This window comes from Caretta caretta, chromosome 24, assembly GCF_965140235.1.
Source record: "Caretta caretta isolate rCarCar2 chromosome 24, rCarCar1.hap1, whole genome shotgun sequence".
In the NCBI taxonomy this organism is placed as follows: Eukaryota; Metazoa; Chordata; order Testudines; family Cheloniidae; genus Caretta; species Caretta caretta.
In genome coordinates this window covers 14,811,704-14,834,984 of record NC_134229.1, presented here as the reverse complement: position 1 = coordinate 14,834,984, position 23,281 = coordinate 14,811,704, and the positions used below count along the sequence as shown (strand labels likewise).

General features: G+C 50.2%; 2 protein-coding genes across 3 annotated transcripts in view; one reads left to right on the top strand and one right to left on the bottom strand.

The window, feature by feature from the left end:
* Positions 1-782: 782 nt before the first annotated feature.
* On the bottom strand, positions 783-13,331 carry LOC142070057 (uncharacterized). The gene is made up of 3 exons (XM_075123032.1): positions 13,191-13,331; positions 4,772-5,737; positions 783-888 (listed from the first exon to the last, which is right to left on the bottom strand). The coding sequence occupies exons 1-3, from the start codon at positions 13,208-13,210 to the stop codon at positions 783-785; spliced, it is 1,092 nt and encodes a 363-aa protein (XP_074979133.1). The 5' UTR covers positions 13,211-13,331.
* The window catches only part of HPN (hepsin), a 28,884-nt gene continuing 17,306 nt past the window's right edge, over positions 11,704-23,281 (top strand). The window contains exons 1-2 of one of the 2 annotated variants that reach the window (XM_048828870.2): positions 11,704-11,938; positions 13,362-13,463. In XM_048828870.2, coding sequence (XP_048684827.2) covers positions 13,448-13,463 — 16 coding nt within the window. In that variant the 5' untranslated portion in view covers positions 11,704-11,938; positions 13,362-13,447. Of the gene's footprint in view, positions 11,980-13,361; positions 13,464-23,281 lie in introns of both variants that reach the window. The other variant, XM_048828869.2, reaches the window with a different exon arrangement.

Here is a 23,281-nt window from a genome sequence, read left to right as displayed (position 1 = left end):
GAACCCTAACCGTGGGGCTGGGAGCCCTAGCCATAGGAACCCTAACGTTATGGTGGGGAACCCTACCGATAGTCATCTTAACGTTATCTCCAAGTGGCCTACCCATAGGAACCCTAACCCTAACTCCAAGTGGCCTACCCATAGGAACACTAACCCTATGTCAGAGAGCCCTAGCCATAAGAACACTAACATTAGGGTGGGGAGCCCTACCCATAAGAACCCCTACCCTAACTCGAAGTGGCCTACCCATAGGAACCCTAACCCTGGGGTTGGGAGCCCACCCATAGGAGATGCCACCACAACCCTGACAAGTCGTCCCAATGGCTAATTCCCCTGCCTGTTAGAACCTGACGCCTTATTTCTAGTCTGAATTGTCCCCTTGAGCGGCCAGCCGTGAGGACCTGTTTCCTGTGCCAGCCGGGAAAGGCCAGCATTGAACGCTGGGTCCTTTAGTGGCACCGGCTGCCAGGGGAGGGATCTATGCACTTGGCGAGTGGGGGGATCTCCAGCATCTTGGGAAGGGACCTGTGTTGCAGAGGCTGTCCCCAGCGCACCAGCTTTCCAAAGGGCCAGTGAGAAGGGGCCATGAGGGCTCGGCAAAATGGAGCCAGTGACATCTCACCCCCACTCAGGACTTCAGCCCGGCCGGCAATGGGAAAGCAGCCCGTGCCCATGCCTGAGCTGAGAACCCGGGGAGCAGAGCTCTGCTGGGTTCAGAGAGAAGGGTCAGATGGAGACTTTGGGGCCAGGTCAATAGTTGGACAGGTTGCCTTAGTTCTGTGCTATGCCAGCCCCATCATCTTTAACCCCACCAAGGTGAAGAGATCCATGGTTTGGGTTTCCTGGTCTGCCTCCAGGGCTCTGAGCACAGAGCACAGAGCATCCTTCCTGCAATGGGACCGCGTAGGGAGAGCGCTCCGCGTCAGGTCTGCAATCCCAGGGCTAGGGAAATGGCCTGTTCCTGATGAACACTTGGGAGAAAAACACTCTGATAAAAACCCAGATGTTTCGCAGATGGGCTGAGAAAAGTCCCAACACTTCATCCCGGGGGCTCCCAAGCCGCCTCCAGAACAACCAGGGAGTGCCCGGCGTCTCTAAGCTCAAAGAGAAGCAGGAAACAAGCCTTTTTTGGAGCAGGGGAGTTTCCGGGCAGAAAAGAAAAGCACAAAAAAGGCATAATCCAAGTTTTCCTGTTATGGATCCCCCCCCTTCCAGCCATAATAATAATTATAATAATTCCCAGCTCTTAGCAGCAGCAGCTCTCAAGGCCAAGGTCCCCAGCAGGCCAGTGGCAGGTCCTGGTCTATCTACTAGGGAACGCTGCCTCTTTTTACAAGGGGGACTGGGGCTCCAAGCCACTCAGCAGCTGGCAGAAGCAGCACGGTTGCCTTAGGCTTGTGAGGTTCAACCGGCCTGGGTTTCCCAGCCGTAGTCGGTGGCCTTTAGCCCAAGCTTCTGCATTACATCGAGTTCACCAGGAAGCAGAGGTTTAACAGTTGGGAACCCCACTCACTCCCGGCTCACGCTCTGGGCACCGGCTGGGAGTCTGTCATCCTGCCAGCCCCACTGCTCTCCACAGGGGCTCCCAGCTTTGACTAGAGCTGATTTCCTAGGGTAAAAAAAAGTCAAGGTAGGAAAGGGAATGGTGCCGTTCCCTTCTGCGGTGCGTGGGTCTGCACTGAGCCCTGAACTGCTGCTTTGCAGGAGCGTCAGCCAGCCTGGCCCGCATGCCTAGCTACGCACCCACACACAGCGACAGACGGACTTCCTCTGGGCCAGACAATACAACAATGGGAGGGATAGCTCAGTGGTTGGGAGGGATAGCTGAGTGGTTTGAGCATTGGCCTGCTAAAACCAGAGTTGTCAGTTCAAACCTTGAGGGGGCCATTTAGGGATCTGGGGCAAAAATTGGGGATTGGTCCTGCTGTGAGCAGGAGGTTGGACTAGATGACCTCCTGAGGTCTCTTCCAACCCTGAGATTCTATGACAAGAAAAAGACACTGGCAACTTCAATTTAGCCCTGACTTGTCACTCACTGAGAGGCACCATGAACTAGCGGGTGCTGTACTAAGATGGGACTCAGGACTCCAGGGTTCAACTACCAGTGTGGCCACAGTGTGACCTCAGCCAAGTTACTTCTTCCCCTCCCCCCACCTTGTGCCTCAGTTTCCCCTCAAAGACAGCTTCTGTCTCAGCTGTTCAGATTGCAAGTTCTTTGGGGGCAGGGACTGTCTCTCAGTCTGTCTGGGCAGCACCTGGCACAACAAAGGGTCCCAAACTCAGATGGGGTAGGGATGGTCTCTGGCTGTGTCTGGGCAGCATCTGGCACAACGGGGCCCTGATCTCAGCTGGGGCAGGGACTGTCTCTGGCTGCATCTGGCCATTTCAAATGAATGATGCAGATTTACTAAACTTAAATCTCCAGGCCATATCTGCACCATATCCGCAGCAAAGGAGAAAACAAAAGAGGTCTTATGGGGACCGTATTGGGAGGCTCAGGTCTTGGCATGCCCATCTGAGGAGCGAGAAAGGGATAGCTCAGTGGTTTGAGCAGTGGCCTGCTAAACTGGGGTTGTGAGCTCAATCCTCGAGGGAGCCGTTTAGGGATTGGGGCAAAAAAAAAAAAATTGAGAATTGGTCCTACTTTGAGCAGCGGGTTGGACTAGATGACCCCCTGAAGTCCCTTCCAACCCTGAGATTCTATGATTTGGAGTTCAGCAGATATCCAAAATCTCAATCTGAAAATATGAAAGGTTTCAGAGGAACAGCCGTGTTAGTCTGTATTCGCAAAAAGAAAAGGAGTACTTGTGGCACCTTAGAGACTAACCAATTTATTTGAGCATGAGCTTTCGTGAGCTACAGCTCACTTCATCAGATGCATACCGTGGAAACTGCAGCAGACTTTATATATACACAGAGAATATGAAACAATACCTCCTCCCACCCCACTGTCCTGCTGGTAATAGCTTATCTAAAGTGATCAACAGGTGGGCCATTTCCAGCACAAATCCAGGTTTTCTCACCCTCCACCCCCCCCCACAAATTCACTCTCCTGCTGGTGCTAGCCCATCCAAAGTGACAACTCTTTACATAATCAAGTCGGGCTATTTCCTGCATAGATCCAGGTTTTCTCACATCCCCCCCACCCCCATACACACACAAACTCACTCTCCTGCTGGTAATAGCTCATCTAAACTGACCACTCTCCAAGTTTAAATCCAAGTTAAACCAGAACATCGGGGGGGGGGGGGGGGTTAGGAAAAAACAAGAGGAAACAGGCTACCTTGCATAATGACTTAGCCACTCCCAGTCTCTATTTAAGCTTAAATTAATAGTATCCAATTTGCAAATGAATTCCAATTCACCAGTTTCTCGCTGGAGTCTGGATTTGAAGTTTTTTTGTTTTAAGATAGCGACCTTCATGTCTGTGATTGCGTGACCAGAGAGATTGAAGTGTTCTCCGACTGGTTTATGAATGTTATAATTCTTGACATTTGATTTGTGTCCATTTATTCTTTTACGTAGAGACTGTCCAGTTTGACCAATGTACATGGCAGAGGGGCATTGCTGGCACATGATGGCATAGATCACATTGGTGGATGTGCAGGTGAACGAGCCTCTGATAGTGTGGCTGATGTTATTAGGCCCTGTGATGGTGTCCCCTGAATAGATATGTGGACACAGTTGGCAACGGGCTTTGTTGCAAGGATAAGTTCCTGGGTTAGTGGTTCTGTTGTGTGGTATGTGGTTGTTGGTGAGTATTTGCTTCAGGTTGCGGGGCTGTCTGTAGGCAAGGACTGGCCTGTCTCCCAAGACTTGTGAGAGTGTTGGGTCATCCTTTAGGATAGGTTGTAGATCCTTAATAATGCGTTGGAGGGGTTTTAGTTGGGGGCTGAAGGTGACCGCTAGTGGCGTTCTGTTATTTTCTTTGTTAGGCCTGTCCTGTAGTAGGTAACTTCTGGGAACTCTTCTGGCTCTATCAATCTGTTTCTTTACTTCTGCAGGTGGGTATTGTAGTTGTAAGAAAGCTTGACAGAGATCTTGTAGGTGTTTGTCTCTGTCTGAGGGGTTGGAGCAAATGCGGTTGTATCGCAGAGCTTGGCTGTAGACGATGGATCGTGTGGTGTGGTCAGGGTGAAAGCTGGAGGCATGCAGGTAGGAATAGCGGTCAGTAGGTTTTCGGTATAGAGTGGTGTTTATGTGGCCATTGTTTATTAGCACTGTAGTGTCCAGGAAGTGGATCTCTTGTGTGGACTGGACCAGGCTGAGGTTGGTGGTGGGATGGAAATTGTTGAAATCATGGTGGAATTCCTCAAGGGCTTCTTTTCCATGGGTCCAGATGATGAAGATGTCATCAATATAGCGCAAGTAGAGTAGGGGCTTTAGGGGACGAGAGCTGAGGAAGCGTTGTTCTAAATCAGCCATAAAAATGTTGGCATACTGTGGGGCCATGCGGGTACCCATAGCAGTGCCGCTGATCTGAAGGTATACATTGTCCCCAAATGTGAAATAGTTATGGGTAAGGACAAAGTCACAAAGTTCAGCCACCAGGTTAGCCGTGACATTATCGGGGATAGTGTTCTTGACGGCTTGTAGTCCATCTTTGTGTGGAATGTTGGTGTAGAGGGCTTCTACATCCATAGTAGCCAGGATGGTGTTATCAGGAAGATCACCGATGGATTGAAGTTTCCTCAGGAAGTCAGTGGTGTCTTGAAGGTAGCTGAGAGTGCTGGTAGCGTAGGGCCTGAGGAGGGAGTCTACATAGCCAGACAATCCTGCTGTCAGGGTGCCAATGCCTGAGATGATGGGGCGCCCAGGATTTCCAGGTTTATGGATCTTGGGTAGTAGATAGAATATCCCAGGTCGGGGTTCCAGGGGTGTGTCTGTGCGGATTTGATCTTGTGCTTTTTCAGGAAGTTTCTTGAGCAAATGCTGTAGTTGCTTTTGGTAACTCTCAGTGGGATCATAGGGTAATGGCTTGTAGAAACTCGTGTTGGAGAGCTGCCGAGCAGCCTCTTGTTCATATTCCGACCTATTCATGATGACAACAGCACCTCCTTTGTCAGCCTTTTTGATTATGATGTCAGAGTTGTTTCTGAGGCTGTGGATGGCATTGCGTTCCGCATGGCTGAGGTTATGGGGCAAGTGATGCTGCTTTTCCACAATTTCAGCCCGTGCACGTCGGCGGAAGCACTCTCTGTAGAAGTCCAGTCTGCTGTCTCGACCTTCAGGAGGAGTCCATCTAGAATCCCTCTTTCTGTAGTGTTGGCAGGGAGACCTCTGTGGATTAGTATGTTGTTCAGAGGTATTTTGGAAATATTCCTTGAGACGGAGACGTCGAAAATAGGATTCTAGGTCACCACAGAACTGTATCATGTTCGTGGGGGTGGAGGGGCAGAAGGAGAGGCCCCGAGATAGAACAGCTGCTTCTGCTGGGCTGAGAGTATAGTTGGATAGGTTAACAATATTGCTAGGTGGGGTGAGGGAACCATTGCTGTGGCCCCTTGTAGCATGTAGTAGTTTAGAAAGTTTAGTGTCCTTTTTCTTTTGTAGAGAAGCAAAGTGTGCGTTGTAAATGGCTTGTCTAGTTTTAGTAAAATCCAGCCACGAGGAAGTTTGTGTGGAAGGCTGGTTCTTTATGAGAGTATCCATTTTTGAGAGCTCATTCTTAATCTTTCCCTGTTTGCTGTAGAGGATCTTGATCAGGTGATTCCGCAGTTTCTTTGAGAGCGTGAATCTGAAAATAAACAACATCGTTAATGGAATAGGTAAGGCAGTCAAAACTGGAGGAGGCGTTACCAGCCGATTGCTGGATCAACATGCAATTACCAAGGGTTCAATTCAATTGCTCAAGGGTTCAGCCACCTAAATTCTACTGTCCTGTCAATTATTAACAGCATGGAAAAGAACGAGGACGGGTGCACTGACACTGGCCTGTGGTGATAGAGTAATTGAAATCATAAAGCAAAGCTTATTACTATTAAAATGAGACGATTGGCCCCGAATCCTGGCCCGCACAGCCATTTCAAAACAGACAGGAGCAAGGGGTAAATAATATTGTGCCAGTGTTTTTACAATTTGCTATGTTTGGTAAGGTTTCAAGTTTGGATCATAATGACAGTCAAAGCCTTCAGATCATGATGGCCATCCCAAGGTGGATGTGAGATCCAGTCAAAGTTTACTATGCCAACAGGGTGGGAACTTTGGTAACTAATACTGACGTACAGCATGATCCCATGGTGCGCCTAGTAACTGACACTGGCTTAAAAATTAATCAGGCTTGTTGTACAAAACATAATGGATGATGGCTGTATGAATGCTGCAACAACACAAAAAGAGACTTGGCCTTCCTGGCATAGGCGCTGACTTCCCTTCTTTCCCGTGGGTGCTTGACTCCCTCCTCTGCCCCTGGCCCCGGCCCCACTCCACCCCTTCCATGAGATCCCGCCCCTACCCCGCCCCTTTTCCACCCCTTCCCCAAAGTCCCCACCCCAACTCCGCCCCCTCCCTGCCAATATTCCAACTCCTTCCCCAAATCCCCGCCCCGGCCGCGCCTCCTCCCCACCTCCTCCCCTGAGCGCGCCACATTCCCGCTCCTCCCCCGCTCTCAGAGCGTACTAACGCTGCCAAACTTGGCAGCGGCCGGGCAGGAAACATTGGGAGGTAGGTGGAGGATCGGGGACACGGCACGCTCAAGGGAGGAGGAGACGGTGGGGCAGGGGAGCTTGGCTCCCGATGGGTGCAGAGCACCCACTAATTTTTGCCTGTGGGTGCTCCAGCCCCGGAGCACCCATGGAGTTGGCGCCTCTGCTTACTGGTACAAAAAGAATTAGTCAATGAGGTAGAACGAATACAAGATGGGTATGTGCTCTGGGATATTCCAGTTTTTCTATACATGGAAAACATTTGTCCTGGAATCAATACATGATTTTGTGTGCAAGTCACTAGCGCAGTCCAAATCGGAACCCAGGCCTTTTGGCCAGCAAGGACTGTCAGCACTCGATATTGTTACTCCTCCTGGCAACCTAGAACATTTATTGATTGAATTGTTTCCCCCAGTGGAGCAATTACAGTTGGACATACATGAGTTGGTGGCAAGAACTAAGGAAGCCTTAATACCCACAGCCCTTCTTATCCAATAGAAGAAGTAGAAGGCGTGCAAACAGGAAACAACTTGGTGGGCAATCCCAGAGGATGTTACTCGACACCCAAGCATCCAAACACTTCGTGTAACACTGCTGGGAATACAAGCCATAACGGTAATTGCACTGATGGGAATGTGTTGCTACATGCAATGACAAACCAAAAAAGCCAAATTACAACACCTGGTTAAAAACCAAACCAACAAACAAAACTAGCTATCGACACTGCCATAGTAAAGAATAATCTTTATAAGAAATAATCAAATGCTTATTAATGTTTTAACAGAAAATGCTTGAATTTATACAGTTTGTAAGGGCTGTTGGACATCTGTATACTTTAATACTCTGCAGCGTGTGTTAAACCAAATGTGTCCTATAAAAATGTATAAGGTACAAACATAAACAAATATGCATATTATAATCCTGACCAAAGCCCATATCATCAACCACCAACAAAGTATAAAGGACTCCTTATGTCACTCACAGATTATACCCCATGCCTCAGTCATGGTCCCTGGAAAACTCATGGAGCAGGTCCCAAGGAATCCATTTTGAAAACACTTGCAGGAGAGGAAGGTGATCAGAAAGTCAACATGGAATCACCAAGGGCAAGTCATGCCTGACCAACCTGATTGCCTTCTATGAGATAACTGGCTCTGCGGGTATGGGGAAAGTGGTGGATGTGTTATTCCTTGACTTTAGCAAAACTTTTGATACGGTCTCCCACAGTATTCTTGCCAGCAAGTTTAAAAAGTATGGCTTGGATGAATGGACTATAAGGTGGAGAGAAAGCTGGCTAGATTGTCAGGCTCAACGGGTAGTGATCAATGGCTCGATGTCTAGTTGGCAGCTGGTATCAAGTGGAGTGCCCCAGGAGTCTATTCTGGGGCCAGTTTTGTTCAACATCTTCATTAATGATCTGGAGGATGGTGTGGATTGCACGCTCAGCAAGTTCGTGGATGACACTAAGCTGGGGGGAGAGGTAGATATGCTGGAGGGTAGGGATAAGGTCCAGAGTGACCTAGATAAATTGGAGGATTGGGTCAAAAGAAATCTGATGAGGTTCAACAAGGACAAGTGCAGAGTCCTGCACTTAGGACGGAAGAATCCCATGCACTGCTACAGGCTGGGGACAGACTGGCTAAGTGGCAGTTCTGTAGAAAAGGGCCTGGGGATTACAGTGGATGAGAAGCTGGATATGAGTCAGCAGTGTGCCCTTGGAATGGGTTATCTAGGGAGGTGGTGGAATCTCCTTCCTTAGAGGTTTTTAAGGCCCAGCTTGACAAAGCCCTGGCTGGGATGATTTAGTTGGGGTTGGTCCTGCTTTGAGCAGGAGGTGGGACTAGGTGACCTCCTGAGGTCTCTTCCAACCCCGATCTTCTATATGATTCTATGCATGTGTGAATGGAAAAGTAAGGTGGTCACATAACAGTGTTTAGTCCACTGGGCCATCTTCAGTCCATGCATTATGCTTTTCTGGGACGATGGGTAAACATCCTCTGCATAAAAAGACAAAAAGTAGGGGAATGCAGTAGGAAGAGAGCCTGAGACATAAGCCCTTGTATCAGAGGCCTGGTATGAGGCAGGACCTGCTCACAGAATCTCTCAAGAACAGGGCTGATATTGCAGAAATACACATTGCTAAGAAGTGCTAGGCACAGAGCACTCATGGAAACACAGCCTGATATCAAGTGGTACAAGAACATCCCAATATCAAGGATGGTACAAAAACATTCCCCAAGAGTAACAGGAACACACTGGCCCCTCCTTAAAAAATAAGGTCAGGATGACAGTATGCAATAGAAATGTTCTGATCAAACCAACATCTACATGGTGATGGTTAATAACTAGCCACAGCAGGGGGCAGTGACTATGTCAGAAGCAGTATGTAACTTGTTTGTATCAGGGTATAAAGATGTATCTCAGAGGGAGTATCTTTGTCCAGCCAAAGGCGGAATGAAAAGTCCCACCATTCACTGAGCTGTCCATTGTCACATGCATACAAGTTTTAGTTAATTAATGATCTGGATGATGGGATGGATTGCACGTAGAGTCTGCCAGGTGCTAGTACTATGCTTTGTTGACAATAAACCTGGCCTGGTCCCTTCGTACCTTAACGGAACTCGTGGTCATTGGGCGGTTCGCTCGAGGTCTGCTGTGCCGGCTGTCTGCGCAGAGCTGGGGCAGCACACACGGAGAATGCACACATGCAGCCAAATATCTGACAACAGCATCTGTGCAGCACTCAGTGCAGTGGGGGCATCTGATCTCGGTCGGGGTCTGTGCAGCTCCTGGTGCAACGGGGCCCTGATCTCAGTTAGGGGTCTGTGCAGTGCCTGTGTCAAGGTTCCTTCCCCACTCTGAACTCTAGGGTACAGATGTGGGGACCTGCATGAAACCCCCCCTAAGCTTATTTTTACCAGCTTAGGTTAAAACTTCCCCAAGCTACAAACTATTTTACCTTTTGCCCTTGGACTTTATTGCTGCTATCACCAAGCGTCTAACAAATATATAACAGGAAAAGAGCTCGCTTGGAAACGTCTTTCCCCCCCAAATCCTCCCCAAACTCTACACCCCCTTTCGTGGGGAAGGCTTGATAAAAATCCTCACCAATTTGCATAAGTGAACACAGACCCAAGCCCTTGGATCTTAAGAACAATGAAAAAAGCCATCAGGTTCTTAAAAGAAGAATTTTAATCGAAGAAAAAGTAAAAGAATCACCTCTGTAAAATCAGGATGGTAAATACCTTACAGGGTAATCAGATTCAAAACATAGAGAATCCCTCTAGGCAAAACTTTAAGTTACAAAAAGACACAAAAACAGGAATATACATTCCATTCAGCACAGGTTTTTTTTATCAGCCATTTAAACAAAACAGATTCTAACGCATATCTAATTAGATTACTTATTAAGTTCTAAGACTCCATTCCTGTTCTGTTCCTGGCCAAAAACATCCCACAGACAGAGAGACCCTTTGTTTCTCCCCCCTCCAGCTTTGAAAGTATCTTGTCTCCTCATTGGTCATTTTGGTCAGATGCCAGCGAGGTTATCCTAGCTTCTTAACCCTTTACAGGTGAAAGGGTTTTTCCTCTGGCCAGGAGGGATTTTAAAGGTGTTTACCCTTCCCTTTATATTTATGACAGCCTGGCACAACAGGGCCCTGATCTTGGTCAGGGTCTGTGCAGCGCCTGGCACAACAGGGCCCTGATCTCAGTCGGGGTCTGTGCAGTGCCTGGCACAATGGGGGGCCCCAATCTCTCTAATGGGAAATGGGTTCCCTCGAAGGTTCCCAGATTCGCTTGCCTGCACTGGATACTGAAATGCCCCTGATAAGTGGCTGGTGGGACCTTGACCTTGTCTAGTGGCCAGTGTTGGTCATTTCATTCCAACTGATCTGGGCTCTCAGGGTTATAACTTTCTGTCCTGCATGGCCAAGTTGGTGGAGAACTAGACTAAGGCTCGGGACACCTGGATTCTGTTCCTAGCTGGGCCATTGGCCTGCCATGCGGCCTTGGGCCAGTCCCTCCCCCACTGTGTGCCTCAGTTTCCCCTCCCAATCTAGCACAGACATGCTATAACCTGCTGTGCATTAACCAGAGCAAATCGAGAGTGGCAGCAGGACTTGGGGGGCAGTAGGCTGATTCCCGGCACCTCCGGGCTCATTCCGAGCTGGAGCAGGCACTTAGAGACCCGAGTCAGCAAACCCCTCTGGCCTGGGGAGCTGGGAGCTGCCTGTCCCTGCCATCCTCAGGCGCCTGTTCCAGGGGCTGGCTGGATGCAGGCCCAGAGCGCAGGATTGGCCCCTTTCTGCCTATGGGAAAGGGGCCAATGGGGGTGGGGGGGAGAGAAACAGGGCAGGCTGCAGTCAGATGCATCAGTGGATTTACACCAGTGTTATGAGAGGGGGATCCACCACAGTGACTGCAATGGGGTCCCTCCTGATTTACACCGGGCTGTAAGAGGAGACACTTTGTGGTGCAGCCTTTCCAGGGTTGCAAATTAGTGTTAAGCCAACATTAGCCTCTGCTGTGAGCCCATTGACAAATGGGGGCCCTTGTTAGCGGGCTGTCCCGCTTTGTGGTTAGAGCAGAGACTGGGAGCAGGGACTCCTGGGTTCTACCCTTGAATATCTCACCGTGCCTCAGTTTCCCCTCTATACCCGGGGTCGAAGGGGGACAGTAGAGTGTGGGCTCCTCGCCTGGACAATGCCAGGCCTAGCAGCCAGCAGCTTGGGACCCAGCCAGGGCAGGTTTCCCATCTGCCGCCCCCACTCCCCTCCTCCCAGCCCGTGCCCAGGCTAAGGGGAGCCCCGAGGGGCACAGGACACAATGGCCCCATTGAGCGAAGGGAGGCGGCAGCGGTAAGCGACACTGCCAGGAAAATGCGGGGGGGAGGGGGGGCTACCTGCCCAGCCAGCCCCCGGGACGGCGAGGGGAGAGACTTCCTGGCAGGGCACTCCCCCCAGAGGTGGGATGGAACCCAGGAGTCCTGGCTCCCAGACCCCGCCCCCCAACCGTTAGACCCCTCTCCCCTCCAGTTACCGTCCCCCCCCCCCCCCACCTGTGCTGTGTGTAGCCTGGCCCCCTGCCCCCTCCCCGGGGGGCGCTGGGGGGGGGGCGTGCACAGGTGTCCTGGAGCTGCCACGCCCACTGGGCAGCCCTGCCCGGGTCCTCCCCTCCCGGGCCCCCGGCTCCGTCCGCCCCGGGTGAGCCATCGGCCCGCTGAGCCCGGCGCCCCCCGCCATGCCGGCCCGCGCCCAGCCGCCTAGCTCGGGGGAGCTCCGGCCAGCAGCACGGTGAGCCCGCAGGCAGCCGGAGCGGGAGGGACGTGTCGCCGGTAAGGGACCTCCCGCCCCGGGCACCCGCCGCCCCAGACTCCCTTGCCCCAGGCACTGCTCCCGGACTCCCCCACCCCTGGCACCGTGCCCCGGACACCCCCCCCCCCGGGCACCCCCACCCAGGGCACCGTGCTCAGACACCCCCACCACAGACACCCCTGTCCCGGGCTCCCTGGGCACCGCACCCACATCACCCCTTCCCCTGGGCTCCAAACTCAGCTCCCCACTCTGACCCCCACTGGGCACTGTGCCCCAAATCTCCCGGCCCCTTGGGCACCACACCCAGATCACTCCTCCCGCTGGGGGATGGGTATGTGGGGTGGGTGGATGGGTGGAGGGGTGTGAGGGAGAATGGGGAGGGTGGGGTGAGTGGGGTCAATGAGTGGATGGAGGGGCATGTGGGGGGATGGATGGGTGGACTGAGATGTGTGGGCGGGATGGGTGGGTGTCTGGATGGGGGATGGCTGGATTTAGGGGTGCCTGGGGGGAGGGGCGGGTGGCTGGATGGGGGTGTGTGCAGGGAGGAGCAGGTGGCTGGATGGATGGATGGAAGAGTGCACGGGGGGGATGTGTGGGTGTGTGTGTGGGGGATGTGTGGGTGGATGGAGGGGTGGCTGGATATGGGGGGTGCATGGGGGGGAGGGCCGGGTGGCTGGATGGGGGATGGATGGATGGAGGGAGGTGTACGTGTGGGGGGGATGTGTGGGTGTCTGGTTGGGGGATGGGAGGATGGAGGGGTGCGTGGGGGGAAGGGGAGGGTGGCTGGATGAGGGATGGGTGGCTGGAGGGGTGTGTGTGGGGGGGATGTGTGGGTGTCTGGTTTGGGGATGGGAGGATGGAGGGGTGCGTGGGGGGATGGAGGGGTGGATGGAGGGGTGCGTGGGGGGAAGGGGAGGGTGGCTGGATGGGGGATGGGTAGATGGAAAGGCGCATGGGGGTATGGTTTATCCAGTGCTGCCCGTTGCCAAAACAGCAGTGCAGGCTCGGCAGTGGCTGGCTGGCTGCTGTGGTTGTCTCTCCTCAGTGCGGCGCCCACAGCCAGTGCCTGCCCCATGGGCTTGCAGGGGCTGTGGCTCAGTACGTGGAGCTTGGACAGCACAGAATCGGGCCCCACCCCAGAGGTGGCTGCATGTCAGCACCGGGTGAGCTGTCCCCTTGCGATGTTACGTGCAGCTGTTCCCCAGCTGCCCCGCCTGAGAGGTAGCTGTACCTTAGCTCCCAGCAAACCATCCCTGTGTGTCCAGGCTTGTGGGGTGAAAGGCTGCAGAGGCAGGGGATTTGGGGTCCCCGGGCGGGATCTCAGAGCCCGGGAGTCCTTCACTGGCGCCAGCCAGGGCTGGGAACCCTGTAGTCACCGCCCCACTGTGCTTTCTGTCCCCAGGGTGCAGGACTTGCCGGGTGCCAGGGGAGCGGGGTCTGTCTGGCCCGGCCCAGTGGCCCCAGTCAATCATTAACCGCTGCAAGGAGATGGCTGAGAAAGACGGTGAGTGAGTCGCAGGGGAGCTGGGCCGCGGGCTGCTCCTGCCCCAATCCCACATCCCACTCCCTGCCCGAGCCAGCGCCGTGCCCCCTATGATTGGGGGATCCCTGATCCCACCCATGCCCCTCCCCCCTCCCCAATCCCTCCTACTTTCCCTGATCCAACACCCCCATCTCCAATCCCCCCACCCCTCCCCCATCACACAACTCTCCCAGTCCCATATCCTTCCCACCCCTTACGAATACCTGATCCCACCCCTCCCCAGTCCCATATTCCACCCTGCCCCCCAAACCCTGATCTCACATCCCTCCCCTTCCTCCGTCCCATATCCTACACCCCCACCCCTTCCCCAATCCCAGATCCCACCCCTTCCCCAATCCCAGATCTGACACCACCACCGCTCCCCAATCCCTGATCCCATGTCCCTCCCGCAGTCCCAGATCTCACACCCCACCCCTTCCCAATCCCTGATCTCACCACTTTCCCGGTCCCATATTTCACACTCCCACCCTTCTTGATCCCTGATCCCATGTCCCTGCTCCTTCTCCAATCCCTTCCCTGATCCAACACCCCCTTCTCCAGTCCCCCACACCTCCCCAATCCTTGCTCCCACCCCTCCGATGGGCCCTGATCCCATGCTCCCAATCCTATATCCCACACCCGTCTGCCCCCTTCCGAATCCACACTCCCCTCTACCTCTTTTCTGATCCCACTCCACTCCCCGAACTGCAGCAGAAATTGATCATTAACAGTGCCAGATGGCTGGGCAGAGAACACGAGAGGGTCACGCTGCCTGAACTAAGCTCCCTGCTGGTCCCCCATTCCCGGCTTCCCCCCCCCCCCAGGCTGGGGAGAAGGGCCAGGGCCAGGGCCAGGGCCAGATGGGGGTGGGGAGGCGGGTGAAGCCTGCGGGAGAGGGGTGGGGAGTTAGTGCATGGGTGGTGGGGGTGAGGAGTTGGCCCAGCTGGCAGAGGAGGGGCAGAGGTGATGTTGTTGCATGTCTGAAGTTAATGGCAGTTTGAGATTGTCACATAAGAGGGTCAGCTGGAATTCTGTAACCAAAATCCACAGTCGGAGATTGGCACAGAAAGAACAGATCCAGCCCCACCCCGGGGTGAGGGGCAGAGTCGGCCGTGTCCCTTTTCCACTGGAACTGGTGGGACACGCAGTTTCATCCTCCAACTAAGTTCCAAACCTTCTGTCAATACATAGACAAAGAGACCCCTCCTTGCCACAAACCCCGCCCCCAGGACTAGGGGTCCTGGGGGTGCTGCTGCACCCCCTGGCTTGAATCAGTTTCCATCATATCCAGGGTTTACAGTTTGGTTCAGTGGCTCTCAGAACCCTCACTATGCACATGGTCCCAGCCCCCTGCCCAGAACCATCTGTTCCGATGGGATTTCCTTTCAGAGGAAATCTTTACCGATTGATGTGTGAAGGCATCATTATTTACAGTGGAGACGACCAACGTTGTTCAAGATAATCTCTCTCAGTGGGTCCTCCTTTCCCCATGGTCATTCTTCCCTAGTGATTTCCCCTACGAAACATCACCCCTCATCAATCCCAGGTTTATATATGCTTATGTCAGCATCAGATCTACATTAATAGAATCATAGAACGGGAAGAGACCTCGAGAGGTCGTTCAGCCCGGTCCCCTGCACTCATGGCAGGACTGAGTATTATCTAGACCATCCCTGACAGGTGTTTGTCCAGCCTGCTCTTAAAAAGCTCCGGTGATGGAGATTCAACAACCTTCTTAGGCAATTTATTCCAGTGCCTACCCACCCTGACAGTTAAGAAGTTTTTCCTAATGTCTAAACTAAACCGCCCATGCTGTAATTTAAGCCCATTGCTTCTTGTCCCGTCCTCAAAGGTTAAGAAGAACAATTTTTCTTCCTCCTCCTTGTAACAACCTTTTATGTACTTGAAAACTGTCATCATGTCCCCTCTCAGTCTTCTCTTCTCCAGACTAAACAAACCCAATTTTTTCAATCTTCCCTCATAGGTCATGTTTTCTAGACCTTTAATAATTTTTGTTGCTGTTCTCTGAACTTTCTCCAATTCTTCACATCTTTCCTGGAATGTGGTGCCCAGAACTGGACAAAATGGTCCAGTTGAAGCCTAATCAGCGCAGAGCAGAGCGGAAGAATTACTTCTCGTGTCTTGCTTACAACACCCCTGCTAATACATCCCAGAACGATGTTCGCTTTTTTTGCTGCAGTGTTATACTGTTGAGTTACATTTAGCTTGTGGTCCACTATGACCCTCAGATCACTTTTCGCAGTACTCCTTCCTAGGCAGTCATTTCCTATTGTGTGTGTGTGCAACTGATTGTTCCTTCCTAAGTGGAGTACTTTGCATTTGTCCTTATTGAATTTCATCCTATTTACCACAGACTATTTCTTCAGTTTGTCCAGATCATTTTGAATTTTAATCCTATCCTCCAAAGCACTTGCAACCCCTCCCAGCTTGGTTTCATCCACAAACTTTATAAGTGTACTGCCATTATCTAAATCATTGATGAAGATATTGAACAGAACTGGACCCAGAACTGATCCCTGCGGGACCCCACTCATTATGCCCTTCCAGCATGACTGTGAACCACTGAGAACTACTCTCTGGGAACTTGGTTAGTCTCTAAGGTGCCACAAGTACTCCTTTTCTTTCCTTGGGAACGATTTTCTAGCCAATTATGAACCCACCTTCTAATAGCTCCATCTAGGTTGCATTTCCCAGTTTGTTTATGAGACGGTCATGTGAGACTGTATCAAAAGCTTTACTAACATCAAGATATACCACGTCTACTGCTTCCCTCCATCAAGGCTTGTTATTCTGTCAAAGAAAGCTAATTAGGTTGGTTTGACAAGTTTTGTTCTTGACAAATCCATGCTGACTGTATTTATCACCTTATTATCTTTTAGGTATTTGCAAATTGATTGCTTAATTATTTGCTTCATTATCTTTCTGGGTACAGAAGTTAAGATGACTGGTCTGTAATTCCCCGGGTTGTCCTTATTTCTCTTTTTATAGATTGGCACTATATTTGCCCTTTTCCTGTCTTCTGGAATCTCTCCCATCTTCCATGACTTTTCGAAGATAATCGCTAATGGTTCAGATATTTCCTCAGTCAGTTCCTTGTGCATTCTAGAATGCACTTCATCAGGCCCTGGGACCTAAAGACATCTAACTTGTCTAAGTAATTTTTGACTTGTTCTTTCCCTATTTTAGCCTCTGATTAAGGGAATCAAGGATATCTGGAGTTCTATAGGCATGGAGATGCCACAGATTATTAGATTAAAGCCTAATAGATAGAATACCTGACTAGGGTTACTTATAGAACAAGGCCCAGTGTTTTGGTCCTTAGAATTCAAACATCTCCTTTGTTAATATCATAAAGATTCTAAAGCATAGTTGATATATAAATGAATCAAATATGCTGAAAGTAAAGGACTAAAAGGGTGAATATTTACTAATAAATACTAACAGTGCTATCAGATGTCAGCTGCAGTGGTGTTACAGGCTTTATCGATTTAGGGTTTCTTCATGGAGTATGGAGGTGAAGTGATCTGATAGCCAAATCATATGTATATGTTCCCCTCCCTCAATCTCCACACACATCTCCTCCATCCATGTATCCATCTATCCATTCCCAGACATACCTCTCCATCCATCCATCCATCTCCACACGCATCCCATCCATCCATCCATCTCCACACGCATCCCATCCATCCATCCATCTCCACACCATCCCATCCATCCATCCATCTCCACACGCAACCCATCCATCCATCCATCTCCACACGCAACCCATCCATCCATCCATCTCCACACGCAACCCATCCATCCATCCATCTCCACACCATCCCATCCATCCATCCATCTCCACACCATCCCATCCATCCATCCATCTCCACACCATCCCATCCATCCATCCATCTCCACACGCATCCCATCCATCTCCACACGCATCCCATCCATCCATGCATCTCCACACGCATCCCATCCGTATCCACACGCATCCCATCCATCTCCACACCATCCCATCCATCCATCCATCTCCACACCATCCCATCCATCCATCCATCCATCTCCACACGCATCCCATCCATTCATCCATCTCCACACCATCCCATCCATTCATCCATATCCACACACATCCCATCCATTCATCCATCTCCACACGCATCCCATCCATTCATCCATCTCCACACCATCCCATCCATCCATCCATCTCCACACCATCCCATCCATCCATCCATCTCCACACGCATCCCTCCATCTCCACACCATCCCATCCATCCATCCATCCATCTCCACACGCATCCCATCCATCTCCACACGCATCCCATCCATCTCCACATGCATCCCATCCATCCATCCATCTCCACACCATCCCATCCATCCATCCATCTCCACACGAATCCCATCCATCCATCCATCTCCACATGCATCCCATCCATCTCCACACCATCCCATCCATCCATCCATCTCCACACTATCCCATCCATCCATCCATCTCCACACGCATCCCATCCATCCATCCATCTCCACACCATCCCATCCATCCATCCATCTCCACACGCATCCCATCCATCCATCCATCCATCTCCACACGCATCCCATCCATTCATCCATCTCCACACGCATCCCATCCATTCATCCATCTCCACACGCATCCCATCCATTCATCCATCTCCACACGCATCCCATCCATCCATCTCCACACGCATCCCATCCATCTCCACACGCATCCCATCCATCCATCCAACTCCACACGCATCCCATCCATCCATCCAACTCCACACACATCCCATCCATCTCCACACGCACACTGCTCCAGCCAGCCGTCAGCCCACACAGAATCATAGAAGTGTAGGACTGGAAGGTACCTTGAGAGATCATCTAGTCCAGTCCCCTGCACTCAAGGCAGGACCGCATACTAGCTAAACCGTCCCTGACAGGTGTTTGTCTAACATGCTCTTAAAAACCTCCAGTGGCAGAGATTCCACAACCTCTCTAGGCAATTTGTTCCATGCGTAATCACCCTGACAGTCAGGAAGCTTTTCCTAATGTCCAACCTAAACCACCCTGCTGCAATTTAAGCCCATTGCTTCTTGTCCTGTCCTCAAAGGTTAATCAGAACAGTTTGTCACCCTCCTCCTTGTAACAACCTTTTATGTACTTGAAAACTGTTACCATGTCCCCTCTCAGTCTTCTCTTCTCCAAACTAAGCAAACCCAGTTTTTTCAGTCTTTCCTCATAGGTCATGTTTTCTAGATCTTTAATAATGTTTGTTGCTCTCCTCTGGACTTTCTCCAATTTCTCCACATCTTTTCTGAAATGTGGCACCAGAACTGGACACAGTACTCCAGCTGAGGCCTAATCAGTGTGGAGTAGAGCGGAAGAATTACTTTTCGTGTCTTGCTTACAACATTCCTGCTAATACATCATAGAATATTAGGGTTGGAAGAAACCTCAAAAGGTCATCTGGTGAATTCCCTGCTCAAAGCAGGACCAACACCAACTAAATCATCGCAGCCAAGGCTTTATCAAGCCAGGCCTTAAAAACCTCTAAGGATGGAGAGTCTACCACCTCCCTAGGTAACCCATTCCAGTGCTTCACCACCCTCCTAGTGAAATAGTGTTTCCTAATATCCAACCTAGACCTCCCTCACTGCAACTTGAGACCATTGCTCCTCGTTCTGTCATCTGCCACCACTGAGAACAGCCTAGGTCCATCCTCTTTGGAACCCACCTTCAGGTTATTGAAAGCTGCTATCAAATCCCCCCTCTTCTCTTCTGCAGACTAAATAACCCAAGTTCCTTCAGCATCTCCTCGTAAGTCACATGCTCCAGCCCCCTAATCATTTTCGTTGCCCTCCGCTGGACTCTCTCCAATTTGTCTACATCCGTTCTGTAGTGTGGGGACCAAAACTGAATGCAATACTCCAGGAGGCCTCACCATTGCCGAATAGAGGGGAATAATCACTTCCCTCGATCCGCTGGCAATGCTCCTACTAATACCGCCCAATATGCCGTTGCCTTCTTGGCAACGAGGGCACACTGCTGACTCATATCCAGCTTCTCATCCACTGTAATCCCCAGGTCCTTTTCTGCAGAACTGCTGCTTAGCCAGTTGGTCCCCAGCCTGTAGCGGTGCATGGGATTCTTCCGTTCTAAGTGCAGAACTCTGCACTAGTCCTTGTTGAACCTCATCAGATTTCTTTTGACCCAATCCTCCAATTTGTCTAAGTCACTCTGGACCCTATCCCTACCCTCCAGCTTATCTATCTCTCCCCCCAGCTCAGTGTCATCTGCGAACTTGCTGAGGGTGCAATCCACACCATCCTCCAGATCATTAATGAAGATGTTGAACAAAACCGGCCCGCATGACTGACCCCTAGGGCACTCTGCCTGATACTGGCTGCCAACTATACATCGAGCCGTTGATCACTACCCGTTGAGCCCGATGATCTAGCCAGCTTTCTATCCACCTTATAGTCCATTCATCCAATCCGTACCTCTTTAACTTGCTAGCAAGAATACTGTGGGAGACCGTGTCAAAAGCTTTGCTAAAGTCAAGATATATCACATCCACTGCTTTTCCCATATCCACAGAGCCAGTTCTCTCATCATAGAAGGCAATCAGGTTGGTCAGACATGACTTGCCCTTGGTAAATCCATGTTGACTGTTCCTGATCCCAGAATGATGATGATTTTTTTTTTTTTTTTTTTTTGCTGCAGTGTTACACTGTTGAGTTATATTTAGCTTGTGGTCCACTATGACCCTCAGATCACTTTTCGCAGTACTCCTTCCTAGGCAATCATTTCCTATTGTGTATGTGTGCAACTGATTGTTCCTTCCTAAGTGGAGTACTTTGCATTTGTCCTTATTGAATTTCATCCTATTTACCACAGACTATTTCTTCAGTTTGTCCAGATCATTTTGAATTTTAATCCTATCCTCTAAAGCACTTGCAACCCCTCCCAGCTTGGTATCATCCACAAACTTTATAAGTGTACTGCCATTATCTAAATCATTGAAGATATTGAACAGAACTGGACCCAGAACTGATCCCTGCGGGACCCCACTTGATATACCCTTCCAGCATGACTGTGAACCACTGATAACTATTCTCTGGGAACAGTTTTCCGGCCAGTTTTGCACCCTCCTTATAGTAGCTCCATCTAGGTTGTATTTCCCTAGTTTATCTTTGAGAAGGTCATGCGAGACAGTATCCAAAGCTTTACTGAAGTCAAGATATACCACATCTACTGCTTCCCCCCCATCCACAAATCTTGTTACACTGTCAAAGAAAGCTATTAGGTTGGTTTGACACAATATGTTCTTGACAAATCCATGCTGACTGTTATTTACCTTATTATCTTCTAGGTGTTTGCAAATTGATTGCTTATTTGCTCCATTATCTTTCTGGGTACAGAAGTTAAGATGACTGGTCTGTAATTCCCCGGGTTGTCCTTATTTCCCTTTTTATAGATGGGCACTAATATTTGTCCTTTTCCAGTCCTCTGGTATCTCTTCCGTCTTCCATGACTTTTCACAGATAATCGCTCATGGCTCAGATATCTCCTCAGTCACCTCCTTGTGCATTCTAGGATGTATTTAATCAGGCCCTGGTGACTTGAAGACATCTAAACCTGAATTTGTGCTGGAAATGGCCCACCTTGATTATCATACACATTGTAAGGAGAGTGATCACTTTAGATAAGCTATTACCAGCAGGAGAGTGGGGTTGGGGGGAGAGAAAACCTTTTGTAGTGATAAACACCCATTTTTTCATGGTCTGTGTGTATAAAAACATCTTCTGTATTTTCCACAGTATGCATCCGATGAAGTGAGCTGTAGCTCAAGAAAGCTTATGCTCAAATAAATTGGTTAGTCTCTAAGGTGCCACAAGTACTCCTTTTCTTTTTGCTAACTTGTCTGAGTAATTTTTGACTTGTTCTTTCCCTATTTGAGCCTCTGATCCTACCACATTTTCACTGGCATTCACTAGGTTAGACATCCAATCACTATTAACCTTTTTGGTGAAAACCGAAACAACAAAGTCATTGATCACTTCGGCCATTTCCACATTTTCTGTTATTGTTTCCCCCCAGCCCTCTCCATTGTGTAATGGGCCTACCCTGTCCAGGTCTGCCTGCTGTTTCTAATGTATTTGTAGAATGTTTTCTTGTTACCCTTTATGTCTCTAGCTAGTTTAATCTTGTTTTGTGCCTTGGCCTTTCTAATTTTGTCCCTACGTACTTGTGTTATTTGTTTATATTCATCCTTTGTAGTTTGACTTAATTTCCAATTTTTGTAGAACTCTCTTTTTTGAGTTTCAGAGCATTGAAGATCTCCTGGTTAAGACAGGGCGGTCTGTTGTCATACTTCCTATCTTTCCTTTGAAATGGGATAGTTTGCTCTTGTTCCCTTTAATTACATCTCTAAGAAAAACTGCCAACTCTCTCAAATTCTTTTTCCCCTTTTACTTGCTTCCCATGGGATCTTACCTCCAACTCTCTGTTTGCTAAAGTCTCTGCCTTCTTGAAATCCATTATCTTTATTGTGCTGTTTTCCCAGTTCCTTAGAATCACAAACTCATCATGATCATTTCATGAACACTTTCACCTAAGCTGCCTTCCACTTTCAAATTCAACCAGTTCCTCCCTATTTGGCAAAGTCAAATCTAGAACAACCTCTCCTCACTAGCTTTCTCCACCATCTGAAATAAAAAAAATTCTCCAATACATTCTCAGAACTTGTTGGATGATCTTTGCCCTGCTGTATTATTTCCATATACCCCTTCCTCCCTCCATATGTACCCCTCCTTCCCTCCATCCATTCATTCATCCATCCATCTGCACATGTATCTCACATGTACCCCGCCTTCCTTCCATGTATCCCTCCTTCCCTCCATCCATCCTCACATGTACCCCTCCTTACTTCCATGTACCCTTCCATCCATCCATCTCCACATGTACCCCTCCTTCCGACTCCATCCATCCACTCATCCGTGCCACGTCTGTCCACTTCTGTGGCTTTCAGTCCCCCCTTCATCTCAACAGTAAAGCTGTACTTTGGCCTGGCTGATTTCGGGGGCGTGTGCTGGGCAGCAGTGGGTTGGTCGGAGGGGATGATGGGAATGGTTCTCCTGAGCTGGTTGGCGGGATCCCAGTGCAGACATTGCCCCAGCAAGGCTGGCAGGTCATTGCTGTGTGTGCCAGTGAGGGGCACTGGGGTCCTGTCCCTCTTCCCTCCCCTGCCTGGCTTGGAGGGGTGTTTCCCCAGCACCGATCAGGCTGGTCTGTGGCTTCCACAAGGCCTGGTGCTTTCTCAGCAGTTCCCCCTGTTAGCGGTTTGTGGCCTGGGAGAGTCACAAGGAATCTGACCCATCAGGGTGGGATGTTCAACAAGGACAAGGGCAAAGTCCTGCACTTAGGAAGGAAGAATCCCATGCACCGCTACAGGCTGGGGACCAACTGGCTAAGCAGCAGTTCTGCAGAAAAGGGCCTGGATGAGAAGCTGGATATGAGTCAGCAGTGTGCCCTTGTTGCCAAGAAGGCCAACGGCATATTGGGCTGTATTAGTAGGAGCATTGCCAGCAGATCGAGGGAAGTGATTATTCCCCTCTATTCGGCACTGGTGAGGCCACATCTGGATTATTGCGTTCAGTTTTGATCCCCCCACTACAGAAGGGATGTGGACAAATTGGAGAGTCCAGCGGCGGGCAATGAAAATGATCAGGAGGCTGGGGCACATGACTTACGAGGAGAGGCTGAGGGAACTGGGATTATTTAGTCTTCAGAAGAGAAGA